The sequence below is a fragment of the Trachurus trachurus genome (genome assembly GCF_905171665.1).
Source record: "Trachurus trachurus genome assembly, chromosome: 9".
In the NCBI taxonomy this organism is placed as follows: Eukaryota; Metazoa; Chordata; class Actinopteri; order Carangiformes; family Carangidae; genus Trachurus; species Trachurus trachurus.
The window spans coordinates 25,618,391-25,641,357 of NC_139895.1; the positions used below are offsets into that span (position 1 = coordinate 25,618,391).

Below are 22,967 nucleotides of genomic sequence, written 5' to 3' on the forward strand. Positions count from 1 at the left end.
AACAACTGCTGGACGAGTGTGTGTGTGTGTGTGTGTGTGTGTGTGTGTGTGTGTGTGTGTGTGTGTGTGTGTGTGTGTGTGTCTGTGTGTGTGTCTGTGTGTCTGTGTGTGTGTTCCACCGAAATGTTCTAACAGTATAGCATCCACTCAGAGGGACAAGAGCTGGCAGACAAAAGGGATTGTTGGTTTTAGAGACTATTTTCAGTTATCCTACTCGGGCTGGAGAGGAGCTACTCCACAAAAACACTTCAATTAGAGAGAGAGATGGCCAGAGAGGAAAGAGAGAGAGGGAGGGAGAGAGAGAGAGAGAGAGAGAGAGAGAGGGAGGAGGAGGAGACAGACAGGAGAGGAGACAGGCAGCATGAATGGGAGAGAGACGGTGAACTCTTTCTCTCTCTCACTGACCTCCTCTTCCTTTCTCTCTCCCTGTGTCTGTTTGTCTGTCCGCCTGTTTCTCTCTCACCTTGCTCCTGACCCTCTCTTGGTCTGGGATGTTAAAATAGGGTGTTCATGCGGTGAGGGCTCTTATGTGGCTCTTACAGGGCTATTGTTTCTGCCAGTGACACACACACACACACACACACACACACACAGCGTCAGACTCAAAACAGGGATAAGCCATCTAGACACAGCCCCTTTGCCTGTCTGTTGTATCATGTCACTTACTGTATCTGTCTGCGAAGCATTCGACTGAAAATACTAAAATAATATTTGCTGGGGAACAAAAGAAATGTATTTGCTTTGTGTCTGTGGGAACGCATGAATTCAACTGTCTAACTTTGAGATCTCTTTGGCAACAACAGAAATGTTTTGTGTGTAAACCCACATATGAAACCAAAAATGTTTCGTATGTAAAAATACCTTCTTGTATATACTGTCTTTTAGCATAGTGTTTAGCAAACCACATTTGGCAGGCAACAGAGGCATCTCAGTAAAAACCTATTCTAATTAAAAATGGTCCCTCGTCATGATGTCAAGAACTAATGGAAATGCTCCAATACAAAAGCCCACACTAAATCTAAAAAAGCATGTTTGTTGTGGCTTAACAAATCTCTATTTAACACTTCTTTCCAATCGTCTCATATTCAGTGATGATAATCAAATCAGTTGTGCCCTGATTGGCATCATGAGACATACTGCACTTTTACTGTGAAGTGAACCTGTGGCAACAAATTTCCGATCATCACAGGATGTAAAAACACTGTACTGAAATCACATCCGTCCTCTACTGTATGACCATGTTGAGTCTGCAGAGACAAAGTAAAAAGCAAACAATCAACCGATGATATATTTCCTCAGTTTTAGTCTTGATTTTTAATTTTTTTTTAAGGATCCATGAAGCTCAGACTGAATGATGAGCTCTACAACGAGGTCATGGAGCAAATTTCTGCTCCGAGTGAAATACAAGAGCCATTAGCCCTGCACTCCGGTCGCTCCACGCAATAACCCAAATCAACCAGCTCTATTCTGTATTGGCTAATGGGACTGTGGCTGCTTCAAATGGAGAAAAACTCTACACTCTCTCTCCCTCTCCCCCCCCCCCCCCCCCCCCCCCCCCGCTCTCTCAGACACACATACAGAGACACACACACTTCCTTCTCTCTACTAGATAATACAGAGTGAAAAACTAGGCCTGTCCACTGTAGACCTAATTAAAAGTAAGAATTAATGGAGAATGGAGGATTCAGAGAGAGCAAGCAGAGAAAGAACGGGAGGAGAGAGGAGGAGGGAGAGAGATTTGTTGGTTCAAATGTGTACTTTTTCTCTATTATTCAAATGAGCAGCCTGCATCTTTTCTAAAAATGCAGAGACAAATTTAGTGTCCTGCACAAAGTAGACTTTAACTCTCTCTCTGAGGATTCTCCCAGACGATCATCCCTTAAACCAAAATTACACCCTGACTTTATCTTTGGCTAGATTTATGGCAGATTGGTGGTGGAGGAAAAATAGCTCAATGTCTAGATCCAAAAACTTAAGCAAAAGTTATTTAAAGGAAATAATACACTTGTAATTGATAGCATCACTATCAGTTCACATACAGTACGTAGTGCCCACTCTGATAGCAGTTGCGAAACAACTGAAAAGATATGGGTTAATTGAGCAAAGGAGTATGGATATGAAGATGAAAAATGAAGACACTAACTTCTGACAATGTGTATGAGAACTACAGAGGTTTTACTCCTGTTGTATGGACTTAAGGTCACTGTCTTACCTGTGACATCTGCTGCCATCAGTCCCTCCGCCCTGATGACCTTTACCTGCACCACGCCGACATCTTTCAGGTTGTGGAACGACCTCCACAGGCTCTGAAACATCACAGGGACAGGGGTGAAAGGTCAAAGAGGACAGCAAATTAGCATTGAAGAGAAAGACAGGTCAATAGCCTGACATTTCATTAAAAGAAGAAAGGGTAGAATATGTCCTTTACCAGTCCTAATTTGAAAATGTAGAGCTGGCATTTATAGTTGAATCTAACGGCAGACAAATGGCAGAATTTTATTTCACTGAATAGTTCTTGCTTGTTTGTGATGTTTCCTAACTTTGTACTTTTCAGATAAAATGCAACTCTATTGATTTGGTAAATAAGACAAGGCATACAGGAAATGTATTACATAAAAGGTTACGACAAATTAGAGCACACAGGTAAATGAGGAACAAACACAGGTCATTAAAGAAAACAGGCAATATGTTGAGTAGATAAAACAGAACAGATTTCAGTGCTGTTGTTATTTCTAATCAGAGGACTAAAATGCACAAAAATTTGTTTTGTACGCTGTCACATTTGGAGTGAGGGTTTTTAAAGTTTTTTCATCAAGTCAAAATAAATAAACTCGTCACATAGTCATTTACAGAGGACACTGTCTTTTAGTGGAACGTTCTGTTTGTATATTGACCTTGAGGAGATCCACAAAATCAACAAAAATGCTGAAGTCCAAATGCAGTTTTAACAAATAACTGGAAATTTGATGTGTGTTATAAAATGAATAATCTTTTTTTTTTTTTTAAACCAAAGGCTGATTCAGTTTGTGGTGCTGTCAGTCTGGAAAAAAATTCACAAAAAACCCTGGCTGGTATTTACTTTTCTACTGTCACTCCCGAAATTGCTTCCTTGCAATGTTGTGTGTAAGAAAAAGAGGTGTTAAGAGGGTGTGTGAATAGCAGTGTTAGTATCAGCAAAAGAAGAAAGTGAAAGTGAAATACAGACTATTTGAAACAAGAGAATTCTTACAACACTCAATGATCCCTACATATGCAATGTAAAGTCTAACAAAATGGGAATATGAGGATGGATATTAAAGAAAAGAGAAATTACAGCATACAAGCACCATTTGTATTTGTTGCCATCTAATGATAAGTCTCTTTATTTGCTTTACAGGGAGATGGAGAGAGAGTATTAGGCTGATAATGTGATAACAGAGGTATTGTACTGAGTAGACACATCCAGTGAAGCATGACTGGCAGTCATATCATACAGTAGTTAGGCAAACACACCACTTCACACACTGTCCAGTTTTAACAACATCCAGAAACAAAAGAAAGGGAGCGCGGGGTGGAGGGGGTCCCCAAACTGAGATTCACAGTAAATAAACAGGAACAGCTAGCGACACAAGCTTACTCACAAATACTTTACTTATTCCCATCTCATGTTTTTTCTCCTCTTGCATGTTTACACACCACAAACACACATTTACATACACAGGAGTTGCCATGAGGCCCTGGGATTGTCTAAGACGAGAAGGGGAAATACAGTGTGCACGCGGTTTTAATAACCAGGACAGAGAGGAATGACTGTGTAAAAACTAGTTTGTAAATCTGACGACTAAAGGGAAACCTGTGGAGATCTGGGCCATGAGGCACGGACACACACTGACACAACACTCCAACACACACACACACACACACACACACACACACACACACAATCATAAACTCATGCTTTTGTTCACACCCAAATACTCAGGTATAAACACATGCATAAAAAACCTACACTGAGGCCAAATTGAGTAGCATGTCGGCGTGTCTTAAAAGCAGAGTGGAAATGCACTTCACTTCAATTTATTTCTCTCTCTCTGGCAATAACCCCTTCCATCCCCACAGGAGTAATTATAATTTAAATTTCAGAGTCAGGGCCAGGCTACAGACTTAATTCATTATTACCAACTCTGTCAGACTCTGCCTGTTTCCAGCGATATCATTGTCCAAAAGCTCTCTAAAGGAGATGAGAGGGGAGTGTGTGTGAAAGAAAGAGAGGGGGGAAAAAAGAGTGCGAAAAAAGAGAGACATACAGAGAGAGAGAGAGAGGCAGAGAGGGGACAACTCTCAATTTTAAGGCATGATTTCTCTGAAGATACAGCTGCTTGTTGTGATTATTGGGGAGAAGCTGAGAAGAGAGACAGAGGGAGAGAAGGAGTCAGAGAGAGGGCACGAGGGAGGCAACACAAAAAGGGACGAGGGCAAACTAGTGGCCGACTAGCTTGGGTGTTCAACAGTTGAGCACAGCAAGATGCTGATAATACAGCCGTAAGGCTGTACAATACTTTCTTGGCACTATACAAAATATGTCTGCAGCAGTGACTATCAAAAACTGTACTAAATGATGACTTCAAATGTCTGGTCAGATTGATAATCTTGTTTACTTATTATAGAATCTGATATTTACGGATATACCTCATTTAACTGGTCACATTTGTAATGTTTCGTCAGACAGTTTGTGATTTAAATAAACATTTGTGAACTTCAGGCTGCATTTGGTTTGGGTAAACTTCTGTGGCTGCTTGTGTTTAGGTATTTGACATGTTTTACTTTCCATATAAAAACATTTTTATAGGCAAACACACATGCATTTTTATTCTGTCAATTTCAGGATATAAAAATGTATTTAAAATTACCACACAAAAATTAGCACAGCAATTGAACAAAGGAAATGAGACAACATTACTTCTCTAATATATATATATATGCAGTGATGCTTTTTTTTCATCCCCCAACCAATTCCGCACTTCATCCCTTCCTCCTCCCACCACACAGTCTCCCTGAGGGGACATTTAGGGTTCAGCCGCAATCCATGATTGGTGGAAAGAACATTTCCATCCTCCACAAGGATTCAAATCCGGATCAGAAATATAGACAGCAATAGATGGACTGGACAGACAGACAGGTAAAGAGAAAGAGCCAAGACCAACCCCCACCCCCTCATTTACGTCTTCACACCCCCCCATCAGCATGCATGTGGAATGATCGGTATAGGGAGATGAAAAAGAGGGATGAAGAGAGAAGAGAAAAAATGGAAGGACATAGATGGCTTTCATAAGACAAACCCCCGCCCGCCCTGTCTCTGACTGACATCTTGTCACTGTGACGTCTTCTTCCCGTCTGTGTGACACGGCACAGACACACAAATGAATCAACACTGCTATAGCCTTATGACTCACTGTCATCGTGTCACCTTTCATCAACACTGCAAATAACAATTTCACACACAAACACTGACAAAGACACATGCGCGCGCACACAGACACATACACACACACACACACACACACACACACACACAGCATCTGCCCAGCAGCTGTTTGGGACGGGGTATATTTGATGAAATGAGTGAACGCTCAAACACAAACCAAATGCCAACAACTTCCTCTGACTCCCACTCCTGTTCATCAGCTCGGGATCACTGTCAAGAGTCTCTCTCAAAGTTTGCTCTCTGCCCGTCCCTCACTCTGCTGCAGCCCCTTATCGCACTTCCTGTCCAGGTTGTGTCCTTTCACTTCACCTCCAAGCAGTGCAATGGAGTGGGTAGGAGAGGTGTTGCAGGTGTGTGTCTGTGTGCTATACAGTACATGGGGGTGGGTGGTGAAGTGCCACCACTTCAGTGGAGGTCACCATGTCCTCCTTCTCTCATCCACTCATCTTGCGGCCACCTCAGGCCCATTAAGAGCCATTAGTGTGTGTGCCCCTTTTGCCATCATAATGCATAAATCTCTTCTTCTCCTTCTCCCTCTGTCCCTCTCTTCTTCTGGGAAACAGTAATTAGGGATGAAGGAAAGGTTACGGTGAGAAATAGTACATCTAAGGCAGTTGTCACTGAGTTTGTGTATTGCACTGTGTTGCATATAGCTCCACTGCATTCAAAGTAGTTTGCAAGAAAAATTAATGTGTACTCATTCACACGCATACATGCTGAAAAGGCATAAACGCACACCTGATGGACACACACAGACAGCTTGTGCACAGAGAAAGCCACCGTGATGCATTGAGAGTGAGAGTGAATGAGTTTCTTCAATGGTCACAGATTGGAATGGGGGAAAAAACACCTGCCAAATACAGCACAATGACCTTATTCTGACCACATGAGGTAGTAGTGTGTATTAGAGTTGTGTGAAACCAAACGACAAGGACATTTCTAGGATTTAAAATCATTAATGGTCTCTGTAGAAAATCGGGCCATTAAACAGAGTGTGCATGGGTGTGAGTGTGTTGTTGTTTTTTTTTTATAATGGCCACTCTTTGCAATCCACTGCACAACATATCCTGAAGTACACAAGCACTGTGTGTGTTTTCATGAGGAGTGAGGTGAGTCACTGAGGGGTCAGCGAGCAGGCGATTTCAATGATTTTCTCTTCCTTAGGATTGTTTGTGAAGGTACCGGCTATTTAAAGCTGCAACGATGACAGCATGGTACTGGTATTGCTCTGCCAAACCCCTATCTTTTTATTGGATAGCTGACGCAGGTAGGTGCTGTTTTTGCATCTGTCTGCATAGTGTGTCTGTTTGCGATTAGCAGTAGTTGGATGCTTTGTGCAGGATTGTGCTGGGCAGCTGATTTCGAGCTAATAATACTAATCAGTAAAATTGCACCTAAGCACAATGCCATACACCTACACACACACACACACACACAGATTGGGCTTTGGGCAGCACTGTTACACTGTGGTGGTACTTGGTCTTATCAGTGCTTTTTGATAAGGTACATCTTTATTGAATTCTTATTGAAAGACAGCCAGTCTAGGGAAAAGGAATATGTTAATAGGTAGAAACCATTCAAGTCTTCAAACCGACCTCAATGTGCCCCTCCATCTGCAAGCCCCCACCTTTCAGCACCCTCTATCTCCCCACACCTTCATCTAACACGAGGGCCACATCGGTGACAGAAAAAGAGCCGGCGCTTATGGGAGAGCAGGACAGAGATGCCAAGTGTGGGAGAGAGAAGGAGGCAGGAAAAGAGGTAGGCGAAGGAAGGGAAATGTCTCAGCTTCAGCCGAGCAGAAAAACGGGGTCTGCACGAGTTGTGAGAGAGGTGAAATAGCTTTTTCTTTTCATTTTACACGCCTTCCCTTCCCGGTGCAACCCTCACCCTTTACCTCTCGCCCCCTATTACACACACACACACAGACACACACACACACACACACACACAAACACACATACACTCATGCTCCCCACCCTCATTTTGTGACTGTGAGGAGAAACACAGTACGCGCGTGTCTTGGTCCTAGAGCTCCCCCCTCTGATGTTGGGTGGATGCTGCAGCGCGGAGCAGAGTGATCGACCTCCTGCAGCTAGCCAATAAGGCACCGCCACGGTTATGTAGGTCGTGGCACCCGTGTTCGGCCTGTGGAGCCGCACCGTTGGTGCTTATGCACACACCAAAAGATACGAACCAAAACACCTCCTACATGTATGGGCTCTCAAACACAATGACACAACTATTCACTGTACAGTATGTGAACACACGCACACTGTTTACCTGCACATAAAAATGCACGAAACCAAGTGGCTTTTCGTGGCAAAAGGTCCTCCAACAATGCTTTTTCAATTCAATGTAATAGTTGCAATAATAATAAATATGTTTTGTTATTAACTCTCAAATTAAACTGAAAATATTACGTGAACAAATCAATCACATTTCTATTAAAATAACTTATCCATATATGGCTGCAGAGTGATAACACCACACATCATTTTGTTGATGTGCAGAGAAATGTCCCATGTCAAAGCTGTCAGTGAATTGACAATGTGTGTGTGTGTGTCTTTGTAGCAAAGAGTGAGGATGACAGGGTGCGAAGGGTTAACTAGGCTAAGACAAAGACATTGGCTGGAACCATTGTGTTGAGTGGAGGGCCTCTGGAGCAGATGGGGCCTTAGGGCTCTTTCTCTTTCTTTCTCTCTCCCGCTCTCTCTCTAATTCTAAGCTCAAATCAATGACAACTGGCTAACTAGCTGAGACATTTTACACTGAAATAAATAAGCCCACATGCATAAATCATAAATTCACAATATGCACAAATCACTGCAGGACACTGATGCAAATACCACACAATAGTTGTGGTAGGAATCGTAGCAGCAGAAACAAACCGGCCTTGTGAGCCCGCATCCTTTCCAAACAGTTAATCCAGATAACTCTGCCTGACAGATGTGGTTTCTCGTCTCCCTCCTTGATCTCTATACCCTCGTGCATCCTCCTTTTCCCTTTTGTGCGTCTCCAACTCCTCTGCTCTCCGCTTCTAACCTCAAATCACAGCTGCAGCTTGGTGGGTTTTCTTTCAAACCTCAGCACATTAGCTTGCAAAGGAAGAGACTGTTCCTGATGAATAAGAGATATTCTTCATAACAGTCTGACTCATGACATGAAGAAACATTACTTTGTCTTTGCAACTTGCACTTGTTGACACTTGGTCAATTAGTAATACAAAGGGTGACTGCATCAAAGTTGTTGTGTTTTTCTAAGACTCATAAATCCCTCGAAAAGCAAAAGTCTGCCTGATGTTTAAGTTTTACTGTGGAGCTCTCACAAACTAAAAACTTTCCTGTCAAAAATATCCAGACCACATAATCTTATCTTAAACTCAAGAAAAAAACAAACTCACATATCTCTGCATGATCTGGTGTCTTTCATGCGGGTCGTCCAGCATGTTGATTGACAGGTCTGAGATGGAAACAGCAGCGGAAGCAGTGAGTGTAACCAGCAGCACGAGCACACCTTCGCCTTCCTCCAGTTGCAAGTCCAGCCTGTGCGTGTGTTCTTTACTGAGGAGTGACAGGTCGATGGTACACCTAAAGTGCACACACATGCACAAACATAGAAACTGAATTACAGAGTTAGAATATTGTACATTTAGTGAGGAAGCTGACCATGCTGAAAAATAGGCTGATGGTAAAAGAGGAAGCTACCTAAAGCTGGAGAGGGCAATAAAGACTAAACTGCTAGTGTGGCTGTTTTGGGGGGCTGAAGTTTGCAGGAAAATTGTCTGTGAAGAAGTGATTATCATAGAGCATCTGTAAAGTTAAAGAAACCCTATAGACAGAGATCTCTAATTTCCTTTTTAGAAATAATGTTTACTCTACTCTACAGCAGCAACAACTTAATAAAGTAAAGGTATATACATGACAAATGTTGTGTGTAGAATATAAGCAACTATGGACAACTTAGATGAAGCTTACACAATTAAAACCTTTAAGTAGGCACCTAAGGTCAGGTGAATTGATTTTCTGTCATGCCCTTGATATATCTCCAGCTAATATCGAGGCAGGCTAATATTGGACTTAGGTCAAGGTGTTCAGAGCATATGCTTTCTCAAGTGCCTCCATTCTGATGGAAGGTGGAAAAAACATCTACAGGGATGCCTTGGTATTTACCCAGGGTTAAATTTGCACAGGAATTCTGTACTCTGCTGTAATATGTGCTGGATATTGAAAAAGGATGTTTTAAAAAAGGTAGGCAAGTTACAGGCATGGCCATTTTGGATTAAAATAATTTGCAAAAACTGTCATTGTACAGTCTCTTCATGTAAGATCTGCCCTGACTGTCAGGTCCTGAAAGGTCAAAGATGTGAGATGGCTAAGAAGGAGTGATGAAGAAGACTGCATTACCTTCCCATGAAATCATCCTTCTTCCCAGCATCTTTGTCCCAGACCGTGATGTCCACATAGCCTCCCTGCTCATCATAAAGGTGGAAATCAAACTGTTCTCTCCATTGGGGGTTCAGCGTTTTGGGAATTGTCTGGGTAAACAACAGAAGAAAATAAAATGGCTTTGATACAGCCATAATACAGCTGTGATACAGCTGATAAAATATGAACAAACTACACATGTGAATTTCAAGTCAGTAACTGTCACAGCATCAGACAAAGACATCTCAAATTAATTGTGCACACAAATGGGATTCATGTCATCCTCCTGTTTAACTAAGTTAAGTCAAGAAAGAAGAGATAGGAAAGGTGATTAAAAAGTGTGCAAGTGACCAGAAATATTTATTTATTGTAGGTTTATTATGGGCACAATATCCGCAAGGAAGCAATTACTTTCCCTGGTGCAAAAATATTTTATCTATGAAGAGGTACAGTATGTACCTGAAAGTATATGGATCATTTAAGCTGTTTTGTTGTTCTTTTTTAAGCTGTGATAAAATAACACCAAAAATGTTCCCTTTTAACTACTTCATGAAGAATATATTGTCAAACAGGAGTGTGTTTACATTTTCTCATTTGGCAGAGGGACAGTATTAAAGCTTCAGTGCAGTTGGGGACCTTGAAGTAAGTACCAAGTACTAAATCTGTTCCATAAGACAAAGTGCAAGTGGATCAAGTAAAAGTGCATAGTAAATGTTAGGTATGTTAGAGGTGTTTACCTTGCTTTTGTACTTCTGGTGCCCCATCCTGAATTTGACGTAGGGGTCACTAAAGCCATTGGCATCCATGGGTTGCAGGCCGCGACCTTCTATCAGGCTGATGCTGACTATACCTCGCCACAGCTGGGCTTTTCTGTGCACATCTGACAGACGCATACTCTGATACTGCAGCAGGCACACACACAGACACAGACACCAATACAGACACGCACACGCACACACACACACACACACACACACACACAAATTCAAAAGAAACATTTACACAAACATGCATTTACACAGACACAAGCAGATACAGAAACACCCACAAAATACACACATTCACAGACATAGGCCTTAATTAACCCCAGAGACAGAATTATGGCTTGTGTGTTCTTTGTAAAGAGGAAAATCACAAATACTGTACCAAACAGACAACACAGAGAGGAGCAGGCAAAACGCACAAGAAAACAGTTGAACACAAAATGGGAGCTCACCTGACCAAAACATCACTAGAGGTTATAATCAAAGGTATCCCTCTATATTCTATACTTGAGAATGCTTAGTAACATCATCACTGTTAGAGGAACGGACGTTCATTTTTTGAAAAATGAAGAACTCATACCTGACCTCTTTCTATCTCCTGTGTTCACTGAGAATCTGCTATAGACCAAAAATCTTTCAGTATGCAAAATAATGTACGTATATGTTACCGCATCAGTTTGGTCTCTTTGTATACATTTTAAATATATTAAAGAATAAACAAAGGAGGTAAGTGATTTATAGGCTTGTCTTATTTCAAATGGGCAGACCACCGAGGTGCTGTTACAGTGTACCTCTGTAAATTTCTTATTCCATCTGGCTGTGCTGTAAGTTGACAGCTTTGCAAATTCAGATTGATGATTATCCATATTTTAAGTCAGTTTTTTCCCAATAGTTTTCTCAGCACTTACAGGCCTATTTAACCTCTCTTTGAATCATGTCAGTATCCTTCACTAAAACAAAGAGCAGGGTATTTATTTGTCAAACAAATACACCCCTCACTCTCTCTCTCTCGCTGCCGTTCTCTCTCCTCCTTCCTCGTTAGGGAGAATTTATTAGCATAGCTTTTGTTTTGCGGGTGAATTTCATTAAACTCTGAACAAACCCTGCCTCGCAAGTGCAGGCCTTTGATCTGGAGACGGAGCCTCTTAATTTCCATTCTCCAGACATTAAACAATGCGAATGGCTCCCTGCAATACAGCCAACCTCCCATACAGCAACTCCCACTTCTTTCATTTCTCACGTTCACTTGCTCCTAACACACTGTATGCTAATGATGAGAGGTCGCTGTTATGTCCTACTCAAGCACAATTCTAATTGTTTCCTTGTTTTGTTGCTACATATCTCTTGTTATAGAAAACCATGGGCTATTTGGATTGGGAATTCACATCCTCTCTGCCGGAGTACAGCAGGAACGAGATCGTGCACAGAGATGTTCGGAGGCTGAAAGTCGTGTAAGAGATGCTAACGTTCAGTTTAAGAACTAATACTGCCTTGCACATGGTTCAACTTTTGTCAGCCCTTTGGAAGGAGAAAAATGTTTGAAGTGCCAAAATAAGCATTTTGCCTGGTGGTAAAAGTTAGAGAGACCTGAATTCAGTATGCCTCTGACTCATAATTATTATTTCAAACTACTTCTTGAATAGTTTGCATCTCCTACTGTGGGTTCAGCACTCACATATGCTTCATTAAAAAGAAGTGGTTGTGTAAAAATAACCGTGTACTGTACGCTGTCGAGCACGGAGGCAGGGAGGAACTCAGGAGCAGCGCCTTTTTTGGTGGGGTAGCACAGTAGCTAGTTAGTTAGTGTTTGAGCTAATTCCCGAGTCACAGGCGGGGTGGCCCAGTTTAGAGGCATCAAAGGCTCGGTTTGGGGAAGCGCGATACAGCAGGACGTCTGCCCAGCTCCAACCAAGCACACTTCAAATGTGTATCTGTGTCTCTTGGTGGATATCAAACTTTTTACTGTTAGTTAAGGAATCAATCAGTGTCTCTTGGTGCAATTCAGGAAATCAACTGAAAGTAAAAGTATGTTTCCAGATTTAGCTTGTTTCCCTCTCAGTCATAACATAATGATACCTAAGTACCTTTTTACAAGTGAAACATGAGCAAACAAGGCTGCAATTTGAACAAAATGGTCCCTGATACTTATATTGCAGTATTTGGCTACAAAACAAGGTAGGAGCTTCATGCATGTGCAAATAAGAAGCAGACCCCGTACCAGCATGCTTTCTGTTTGACCTGACAGCCAACAAGAGTCACGAAAAACAAAACCATAAGGTTGCAGTCTGTTATGTATGGCAAAATGAGAACTCAAAATAACGTGAACATCAAGGATTTCCACTTGATGTAAAGGGGTCTAAGAGCGTACTATGATTAGTCAACAATCAACAATTCTTATTTTACATGTGATTTGCTGTACAGGACTCCTAAACCCCTAAAAACAAATCAATTGCTTTATTTTCTCACAAAGAAGCTGCAATACACAATGCAGATCAAAGGTGGAAGAAGCATGAAGATACAGTATCAAACTTGGATCTTCACTCTTTTTAATGACTCACACAACAGTAAATGTTGGCAATCTGTCTCTAGCATTTAATGTTGTAATGTAATCTGAGAGTGTACTATTACAGCCTGGTCTAACTTTTAATTCAGTAATTGTCACTGACGATCTCAAACTGAAATACTAAACGTCTTAAAATATATCTAATCCAAAAGGTTTGAATGAAAGAATTCCAAAAACATTCTTCCTAACAATAGCAGTATTTGTACAGCATTACCTTCCACCCTGGATGTGGATTTATACAGCTTATGACTTTACATGTAAAGTTCCCCTTTAGGCTCAGTGTAGCTTGGAGTCACTTCAGGCAATATAAAAAGCTGGTGGTATATTGCAGCTTGTGGAAAATAAGCTGGTGATAATGAAAACTTAAGAACTGATCAAGAAAGAAAAAACTGCTGATACCACTGTGGAAGGAAGAAAAGGAGGGAGAAAGAGATAGGGCTGGGGAGACTCCATCCATGTACCGGGAAACCAGTGAAGAGTGCGGGATAGGTGAGGTGCGGTCGGTAGTAGGGTTACAGTACAGTTGGAAGTTTGTGGGTGGGGGGGTTACATGCTGTTTTAGTTTACCTTACTAGATCGTTTCCAGTTCCTTCTCAAAAGCATGGTCTGTAAATGAGACAAAGTGGTTACAGAGCGCCCCCCACTGTCTCCCCCTTAAAGCTGCAGGGTCAGAGGGTAAAGGGTGTGGGGTGTATGAAGTTCAGATGTTAGCCCTGGTCTGGTGCAGGTGGGGTTAGATGAGGAGAGGGGAACTGTTGTCATTCATGCAAGTTAGATAAGCAATGAACTGTAAAGAAGCGCTCTCACTTGTCATATGGTGTTATGAGGTATTTGCATTATGTAAACATGCACACACAGAGATAAACATGGATGTATACAGTAGCTGCAGTTTGTGCTTCTCACAGAGCATGAACATATTTGATACTTTTACAAAGTTCAAGACAGCAGATGAAATCACTGCTCACTTGTCTTAATGGTGTGTGTTTTGTACTTGATTGTTTGGTAACAGTGATGGAAAATTATCTTGAAAAACAGATGTACTCAAACTGAACATACTGAGTAAATATTTTGTCTACTGATCAAGTGGACATGTCCACAGAAGTACTGATATTTAGTTGAAAGTCTTATGACATGACGCACATATTGGCTTGATCCTATTTTTGTCACAAAAATAATAATTACATGATGTGAGGGCAATTTACATACTATGCACAAATAAACTTACACAATTCCCTCATGTCATCCAAACACTCATGAATTTGAAAACACACAATATATTACACAGATGACCACATACAGAAGCATTGTTGATTCAGCATAATAACTGAATTTACCAGATTATTAGTGATTAAGTAGTCAATTCGTTCCGAAATAGATTCAGTTCTGTATCATCCCTTACCCTTCCATACTGTACCAGTAGGTGGCAACAAAGTGAGTCATCCAGAATGCACTAGTACAACCTTGTACCAATTTTCTTCACAGTTGGAGAAATCCAAAATGATGCTTAACCTAAATAGAGTTTATTTGTTCTGTCAAATATGGACTCTCTGAACTACAGTACTAAATAAGCAGCAGAATTAAGACATCAGATCAAAAGGAATAAAATATTTCCCCCATGACTCTGCCTTGTTCCGGATGGAGCATGCAGGGGTCCAATTAACCAAACAAATAATTGAACAGAAATAAATGCAACTCTGAAACATCGAGCATGTCCGCAGAGGCACAAGCCAACATAATTAAGAAAGAGAATCCAGTGCTCTTTGAACAGGGAACTTTTCCACAGAACATATTAATTACACTTGTGTTTATGCATATGTATTTGCTGAGTTGAAGAGTTTCCAGCAACTAAGGCTGAATGAAGCCAGCACATCCCAATTCAACAAATCCTGCCTGAGTTTCTGATGTATGGAGACACAGTTCACTGAACTGAAATAACACCGTTACAGAACTTTAATTGTGACTACCAAATAACTTTTTATATTTATTTGTGTGGTTTTGCACTGAAAATACCCTCTGTGTTTCTACAGTATGTGTGCAATTAACCACAGTATGTCAGACATGATGTGCGTAATGGTGAGTTAGATAGAAAATAATAATTCCCCTGAATGAGGAGGAAATGTAGTGTGTGCAGGAAGAGAAAAATGAATGAGTAATCTGACTGAAATTTCATATAGTTTTCTTACAGCATCCCTTACGTCTCCCTCCTTTGGTGACAGAGTGACCGCTAGTTCCAAGGTGCCCAGGTTATGTTCAGGGTACTGTGGGTCTTTTAGGTCCAATGTGATATCCAGTGTCCTACAGAGAAGCACAGAAAACCATGTTCTAATAAAAACAAATGCTGTGTAAGTTGCTACATGGACACTGTGCAGACTATACACCACTACAAGTATATCTCATCCATTTTAAAATGACATGGATGCACATTTGCAATCAGGTCAAATCAGGCACAGCGAATGTGCAGCACACCTCACATTTGGGTCTTTCCAGTTAGAAAGACAACAAGTCTACAAGTTTAAAAACATGACTTGCTATCATTCTTAAGTGTTTAAATACAGGTACTAACTCTAAGCTACAACATATGTCATGAAAGCTTAATGCTGCTGCTGTAATGTGGAGACAAAGTGGGATTTTGTTATGATAAGTGGTGATGATCTTTGGTAAATGTGTGAGAAGATGGCATATATACAAAGTTTGAATGAAAATGTGACTGGAACATATTAACATTAAAGCCTCTACATGCCTCTACATGCTGCAGAATTAGAGGCATCAGTTTTAGCTACAGTAGATGCTCCTTAAACAACGTACAGCTAGGTGAAGTAGTATGCATGCACAGGCTACAAAGTGAATTAATTAGCTGTATGCGGCTGATCCAGGAATTGATACAGTACCATCCAAGAGATGCTATTTAATTTAATCGTTTTACTATATATTATTAATGACCATATTAGATGTTTTACCACTCCCCTTCCCCCTTTCATGTATATTAACACGTTTCGCACTTAATTTTAGAACATTTTATACCGTAATTTTACCTCTCCTTGAGTCAAATGTCCTTTCAGTAAAAGCAGCTGTTTCCATGCTGGTGTGCTGCAGCCAGTGGAGTGTCTCATCTTCAGTTTCTGCAACTGGTGGCAGTGACTAACCACTGCTTGTACATTTTTTATTTACACTAGCTCTGCTCCTTCCAGCAACCTTCTCTAATTCAGCTGCTGTTTACATGCTGTTGAGAACGCATGGTTTCTTTAACTTTGCTTTCTCCCTGTCTTTGTATCTTGTGTATTTTGGACCAACAAATTAGCATATCCTATTCATCAGCGTGGTGTATTGTAACTTTAGTGTAGAACATTGTGATATTTATTACAACTTTAGCAATGACTCGCCACAGCAGCTCTACTGTGTCCATCCATGTATGCAGTAGCTTTTAGCGTGATGGCCAATCAGAATTGTTGGCAGGAAGTTACTTTAGATCACAGTCGACTATAGACCGCAACAGCTTTAGGCAGCTGCATCAACTCTTGCCAAAGTGCATTTTGAAATTAATGTAATTTTTTCAGTTAAAAGCTAATGATTCCAATACTTGGAAACGCAGCCAATAATCATTCAGCCCAATAATTGGATGATTCCTATCCAGCACTTCTACTTATCAGAAAATAAATGATGGACTTTCAGTGATTAGTGATTAAGTGATTAAAATCCTCTATATGTGATCAAATGGGAGTGCACAGAGTCAGTATATTGACCTGCTATGCTTCATGAGGTATGAGGTGAGTTACCAAAGACTGCCACTAGAGGGAGACCACAGGCTGTATTTGATCAAAATGATTGCATCAAAAGAAAGGAAATATGTTTGGAGAGAAATCCCTGACTCTTGACCTCTTGACTTGCAGTTAACAATGAGGTCTATCAAATACAATCATAGACAAAGATTACAGGAGAGAGCTGAGTTAAAAGTCGGACAGAGGCTAAAAGATGATTAAGGTGTTACTGGAATAGAAAGAGGTAATTAAAAAAAGGAGGGCATAAGAGACAAAGAGACCTCTGGTGTTCCAGCGACTCCAGGTAGATGTACGCTGATCCCATGAAATCATCCTGAAGTCCAAAGTCATAGTCAAAGACCTACAAAGAGACATTTAGACAGTAAACCATTGTCAAGAGCAGACCCTCAACACCACACTGCACATGTGTATGTCACTGACAATCATTTTACATTCATTAGTCGTAACTTGCAGAAAAAACTGAAGCTTGCACTGAGGGTTGTTCATCGACAACTGTTACTCAAAATAATACAGAAATTCATATTACAGTAGGTTGAAAGTTGGATTTCAGCACTTATTTACAGTACCTTGACATATAGTGGGTCCCTCAAGGTTTCCACATGGAGGCTTACTCTCTCATCCCACACTGGGTTGAGGTTTTTATGGATGGTCTTACTTCTGAACACCTCCTTCCCTGCTATCTTAAACTTCACATATGGATCACTGGTGCCTACCGGGGAAGACAGTAAACACAGACACAAACTGGTTAATACTAGGATAGAGAAGAATACCACTAACATATGCTACCTGTCTAACAATACATCATGAGTAAGTAGTAGCTGTAGCTTATATCACTTGGTCAAATTGTCATATTATCTACAGTGACTATGATCGAATATTTAGACATTTGAGTCAAGAACATTTAGATTAACTTGGTCTGTTGACAATTAACGTCTGAAATGTCTGTTTCCAAATATAAAAATCATACGTTTGCATAATTTAGAACATACGTATGTTGTACCATGCATTTTATTATCATAGCCTCTCTAGAACTGTCACAAAGCATGTCATGTGATTGGGGGTCACATGATCACTACTATGTAATTGTGAATGGTCACGTCCTGTGCAGTGACTCTATTTGACCACTAGATGGTGCCATAGGTTTACATCTATTCATAAAGGGCCACAGATGATTTATTTTGGTTGCACTGATTACTATTGTGAACGTAGGTTTTGTATATTAATAAATGAATGAATAAAAACATTGATTGGGCCAGCATGCTTACAAACAATGCATTGCTAAACTGGGCACAAACAAATACAAAAGCTTTTAAACATAAATGTAAACCAATACATATTGTGTGTGTAGTACACACACAAACACACACAAATGGTACAGACAGACAGACAAGAGGATCCACAATTTATTATCTCTGTACATCCACCACTCATCGTGATGACCGATAGGAAAAAAAAAAGGTGTGTAATTCTAAATCTACATTTTATTACCATGACAAACGGGCATTGATCCTCCTGTCCATTACATTTCAGCTTTATTTTACTGTCCTATTCCCCAAGGTCCATAAACCAAAAAAGTCAATTGGTTTGACAGGCAAAGAAAACTAACAGAGCTCAGGAAAACATACCATAAAAAAACAACAGGCCCAGTTAAAGAAATAAGGAGACTGTAAGGTAAAAAAAAAGAAAAAAAAGTAGCCTATTAATGATATTCAATCAAGCAGATAAGTTTCAATATGAATCACAAGTAGGTTTTTTCAGTCAAACACAGATGTTCATTAGTTTACTGGATCACAATTAAAATGAAAAAAGAAACAACACAGATTTTAGACAAATGGAAATTATTCACAATGTGGTGTTTGTATTCAAAGCCGTGTTTGTGCACTGGCTCAGCAGTCTGTTCACTTTCAGACTCAGATAACTTAAAGGGACCTGAATAAGACTAATCACAGATATAGAACACATGTACAGTAGTTGCATACACATATAAAACAGTATGTTAGTGTGTTAGTTACAGTATATAAGGCTTTTTACAATGGAATCAAATTGCAAGGAAGTTATATGTTATTTGCACAGACCACTTCATGGTATCTTTTCACCCTCACGCCTTCCAGTGTATATACATCTAATGGAAAGGGTGATTTGCCAGTACCCTGGACCCATTATCTGTTTACTTGTGCTGTACATGTCTCAAGCCAGTGTCATGCTATCATGCACTGTGACGAAAGTGATTACAAGGCAAATCATAGAAGAGGAAAGGAAATCCTATTATGAAACAATTCTCGCTCTCACACAGAGCATATACACTGGCTGTGCTTTATCTCTTGAATTAAACACAATTTAACTAAATATACAGACTATACAGTACCAGTGATCTGTGATCAGTGATATCACAAGCAACCAGTCCTTATATTTACGTATGGTAACCTGCCCTATTTTCTGTTTGGCAGCCTTGAGGGTGGATGTGTTGTCAACATATCCAACACAGTACATCCGACACAAGAATGACAGCAAGGGCACAGAACAGGATGAGCTCCCTCAGTGTTTGCAAATGTCTCATCAGTTCAAGTCGGTCTTGCTTTATCAGTAGCAAGAGATGAACAGCAAATATGTGATTCTCAAATAATGACTTTACTGATGGTTGATGGAGACAGTGAGGAGAAAATGGGAAGACTGACAGGGTTTATTATTAATTGCAAGGAATGCGATATAGTGTTCAAATACTGTACATAGTCTTAACAAAATTAATCACAAAAGCATGAAATGTTCTGACATGATTACAGTATCTGCTGCCAGCAAGCTTTGATGTTTAGAGCGGCAAAATATCTACCTACACCAGCTGGCTGGGAAAGGATGTCCACTTCTTCACATTTAAAACAACCTCAGGCAACCTCATGTGCACCAGCACAGCTATGAGGCACACACACTCTTAATGCACACACTGTTGCACTTGAAATACACTACAGGAGAGCTGCAAGGGGACACAGGTGACAGGATGACATTAATGTAGTGTAAGAGGCAGCAAAGACATAAACAGTACAAAATTATGTACATACAAGCATGGAATCATCAAAAATAGAATCTGTGTCCCTTTAAAAGACACTCACTGCATCATGACCATGAGATGAGAGGATGTGGGAACAAAGACAAGACTTAAGAGAAATGGTCCCCTGCTGCATCATGGAGGCAAAAGCCACCAATCTCTAAAACTGCAGCAACTCTCTCTCGCTCTTTCTTTCTGTGTCCCACTGGGTCAATATCTCTGAGACACATCACTGCTGGCTCTGTCTCATGCATCCCATAGGGCAGGCTTTATGGTGCCATAAACACACACAGGCTGAAACATACGAAATGGTGTGGTACAGTACAGTACATGGGTAGTGGCTGAGTAGGAGTGAGCCTGGGAATGATCCAGCAGAGAGGAATGATCAAAGAGGTGGCTGGTGTTGAAATGGTCAATAGGCAATAGGTATTGTAAGATCTATAAACTTTGGAAGAATGAATAATGGTTGACATGAATGCCTAAAACCAGTTGAGGTTCAAGACTGTGGCTTGATTGATTGGTGGACCTCAATGTTTGTCCACCCTATGGGCAGTTGGCTGTGAAATGGAAGTGCTGAGTAAGGTGAGAATGGGTAGAAGGAGGCAATGTGTCACACGCTGATAAACTGGCAGCGGCAGGAATCTGCCAAAGGCACTGAAGCGAGGTTAAAAAGTGTTTTTCTCTCTTTTCACTGTTGAATGGCATTAGTGCTGATGCTCACGGGCTCCAGTCAAAACACCCCTAATCTACATGGACAGGAAACAGTCATCAAAACTGTGATAAAACAAAAATACTCTTCATATAGTCTTCCAATGATTATTCATATATGTTACTATACATGCATTAGGTCACTTTTATGGAAAGAGGAGGTAGGGTCCAGAGGCAGAGCTGCTGAGACCAGGGTGCAAGATTTTAATCAAGGTTTGCACACATGGATTTAAGGATTTTCTAGTGTGCTCTGAAGATCCCCTTAAGCTCTTTCAGGTTGGATGGGGACCCTCAGTGGGAAGCCACTTTCAGGTCTCTCCAGAGGTGTGCCATAGGATTCATAGCACTTAGAACTGAGGCGCAAAAGTTCAATCTTGGTATCATCAAAGCAGAGAATCCTGTTTCTCACAGTCTGAGAGTCCATCCTGTCTCTAACCTCATGGCTTAGTTGTTGCTCTGCCACATACATGACCTTCTATGGTAGCCTAAGTGTATGCCTTTCCAAATCATCGATCAAATCTGACAGGTGGATCCAATCAAAGTGTAGAAACATTTCAAAGATGATTGAGGGAAATGGGAAGTACCTGACATACATTTTAAGTCTCTTAGCAAAGGGTCTGAATACTTACATCATTTTGCATTGCTATAGTGGGTATTGAAAGTGAAACAATTTCAGCATACAGTAAAGCTGCAAATAACAAAATGTGAGAAAAGTGAAGGGGTCTGAATATACTCTAATTTACCATAGTAAACAGACAATGTAAACCCAATAAGAGGGGCTTTTCTCTAAATTCTGATATCAAAGACATAGTTTGCTTCCTAATCCTCCTCACTGAAAGTCCAGAGACTGGGTGAGTGCATGAGGAGAATTTGCAAAGGACACAACTCGATACTAAGTGGCTCATATACATATGTTAATCTATTCATCATATATATGCCATTGAAACCAACCAATACTAATAATCCTAACAATAACAGCTGAAATATAGTACATTTATTTATGAGGGGACCCAAGGGTGGAAGCAGCAGGTAAATTTGCTCTGGGCGTGGCACATTGGCAGACCCAGACTGATAGACTTGCATTTGATAGCTGCTCTCTGTCTTCCTGACAGGCAACTGAAAACATAATCCACCACACATTTATCTCTTCTGAACCCCTAATGGGCAGCCGCCATGAAAATACTGCTCACTGTGTCTGTCTGCCAGTAAACCAGGCTCTCCTGCCAGACATCTGAGAATGCTACGACAGCAAGCTTAAAAAGACAACCCAATGATCAGATGTCAACAAAACATTTTTCACACACACTTTACCTGTGTTGAGACACCTTGTTTGATTGTATTGTATTGTGGACAATAATTTGACTTCATAAACAAAAGCTAAAAAGGAATGGCAACATTTGTGTTCTGCAACCAAACAATCAGCAACCTTGCTGGTTGAGGGGGGAGCAACCAGACTTGGCATCATATTTACATTATGACACGTAAGTGATCCAGGATGTTTGGAACAAAAGGCTCAAACACAAACACGACACCTATTGTCTAGACTGAAAATATAGCAATATGCATCATCTTTTGCAGAAGCATATGCTACTAATGTGCCTACAACCTCTGTCCAATGCATAACCTACCAGCTGATACCAATGGGAGGCAGTGTGCATCCATGCACAACGTCTACTTACTCAAGTGATAGTGGGAGTGAATAAAAGTCATCCCAGCTCTGCTTATTGAGTTACTTTGTTTGCCTTTGATCTGCAGTAGCCTTTAATTTTACTGATGCACTAGACCGGATCCGTTTGCACCATTTATTTGCCAGATTTGGTTTGAAGACGGAACTTCTTTTCATGCTCACTCTCTTCCTGCCTGTTTCTCCCTCCTAAAACAACCTCCTCTTTTTCCCTATTTCAACATTTTCATTTTCTTTCACTCTCCCTCCAGCTCCCCAAATTTAATTACATTACTAAGCCTCATCTCACTAACTTCCAGTTGATTTCTTTTCTGCCGAAGGTATTTAGGGAAAGTTATGGCTTTGACATCATTTCTCACCATATCATCAAGGAACCTGCTCACAAATCAGGATGCATGACTTGCCACTGGGTAGAATGAAAATAAGATTTCCACCATCAATCAAAATCACAAGCTATTGCAGCATGTTGTTTTTGGCATGAGGGAAAATGCAACTGAAAGGCCAGGTAATATGACCAGCACCGAACAAATACCTCCAATCA

General features: G+C 40.7%; 1 protein-coding gene across 1 annotated transcript in view; it reads right to left on the reverse strand.

The window, feature by feature from the left end:
• The window catches only part of mctp1a (multiple C2 domains, transmembrane 1a), a gene marked incomplete at both ends in the record, with an annotated part of 135,885 nt that overhangs the window by 53,197 nt on the left and 59,721 nt on the right, over positions 1-22,967 (reverse strand). The window contains 8 exons of the mRNA XM_083979886.1: positions 2,213-2,306; positions 8,868-9,054; positions 9,871-10,001; positions 10,629-10,793; positions 13,786-13,824; positions 15,402-15,513; positions 17,255-17,334; positions 17,561-17,703. Coding sequence (XP_083836012.1) covers positions 2,213-2,306; positions 8,868-9,054; positions 9,871-10,001; positions 10,629-10,793; positions 13,786-13,824; positions 15,402-15,513; positions 17,255-17,334; positions 17,561-17,703 — 951 coding nt within the window. The remainder of the gene's footprint in view (positions 1-2,212; positions 2,307-8,867; positions 9,055-9,870; positions 10,002-10,628; positions 10,794-13,785; positions 13,825-15,401; positions 15,514-17,254; positions 17,335-17,560; positions 17,704-22,967) is intronic.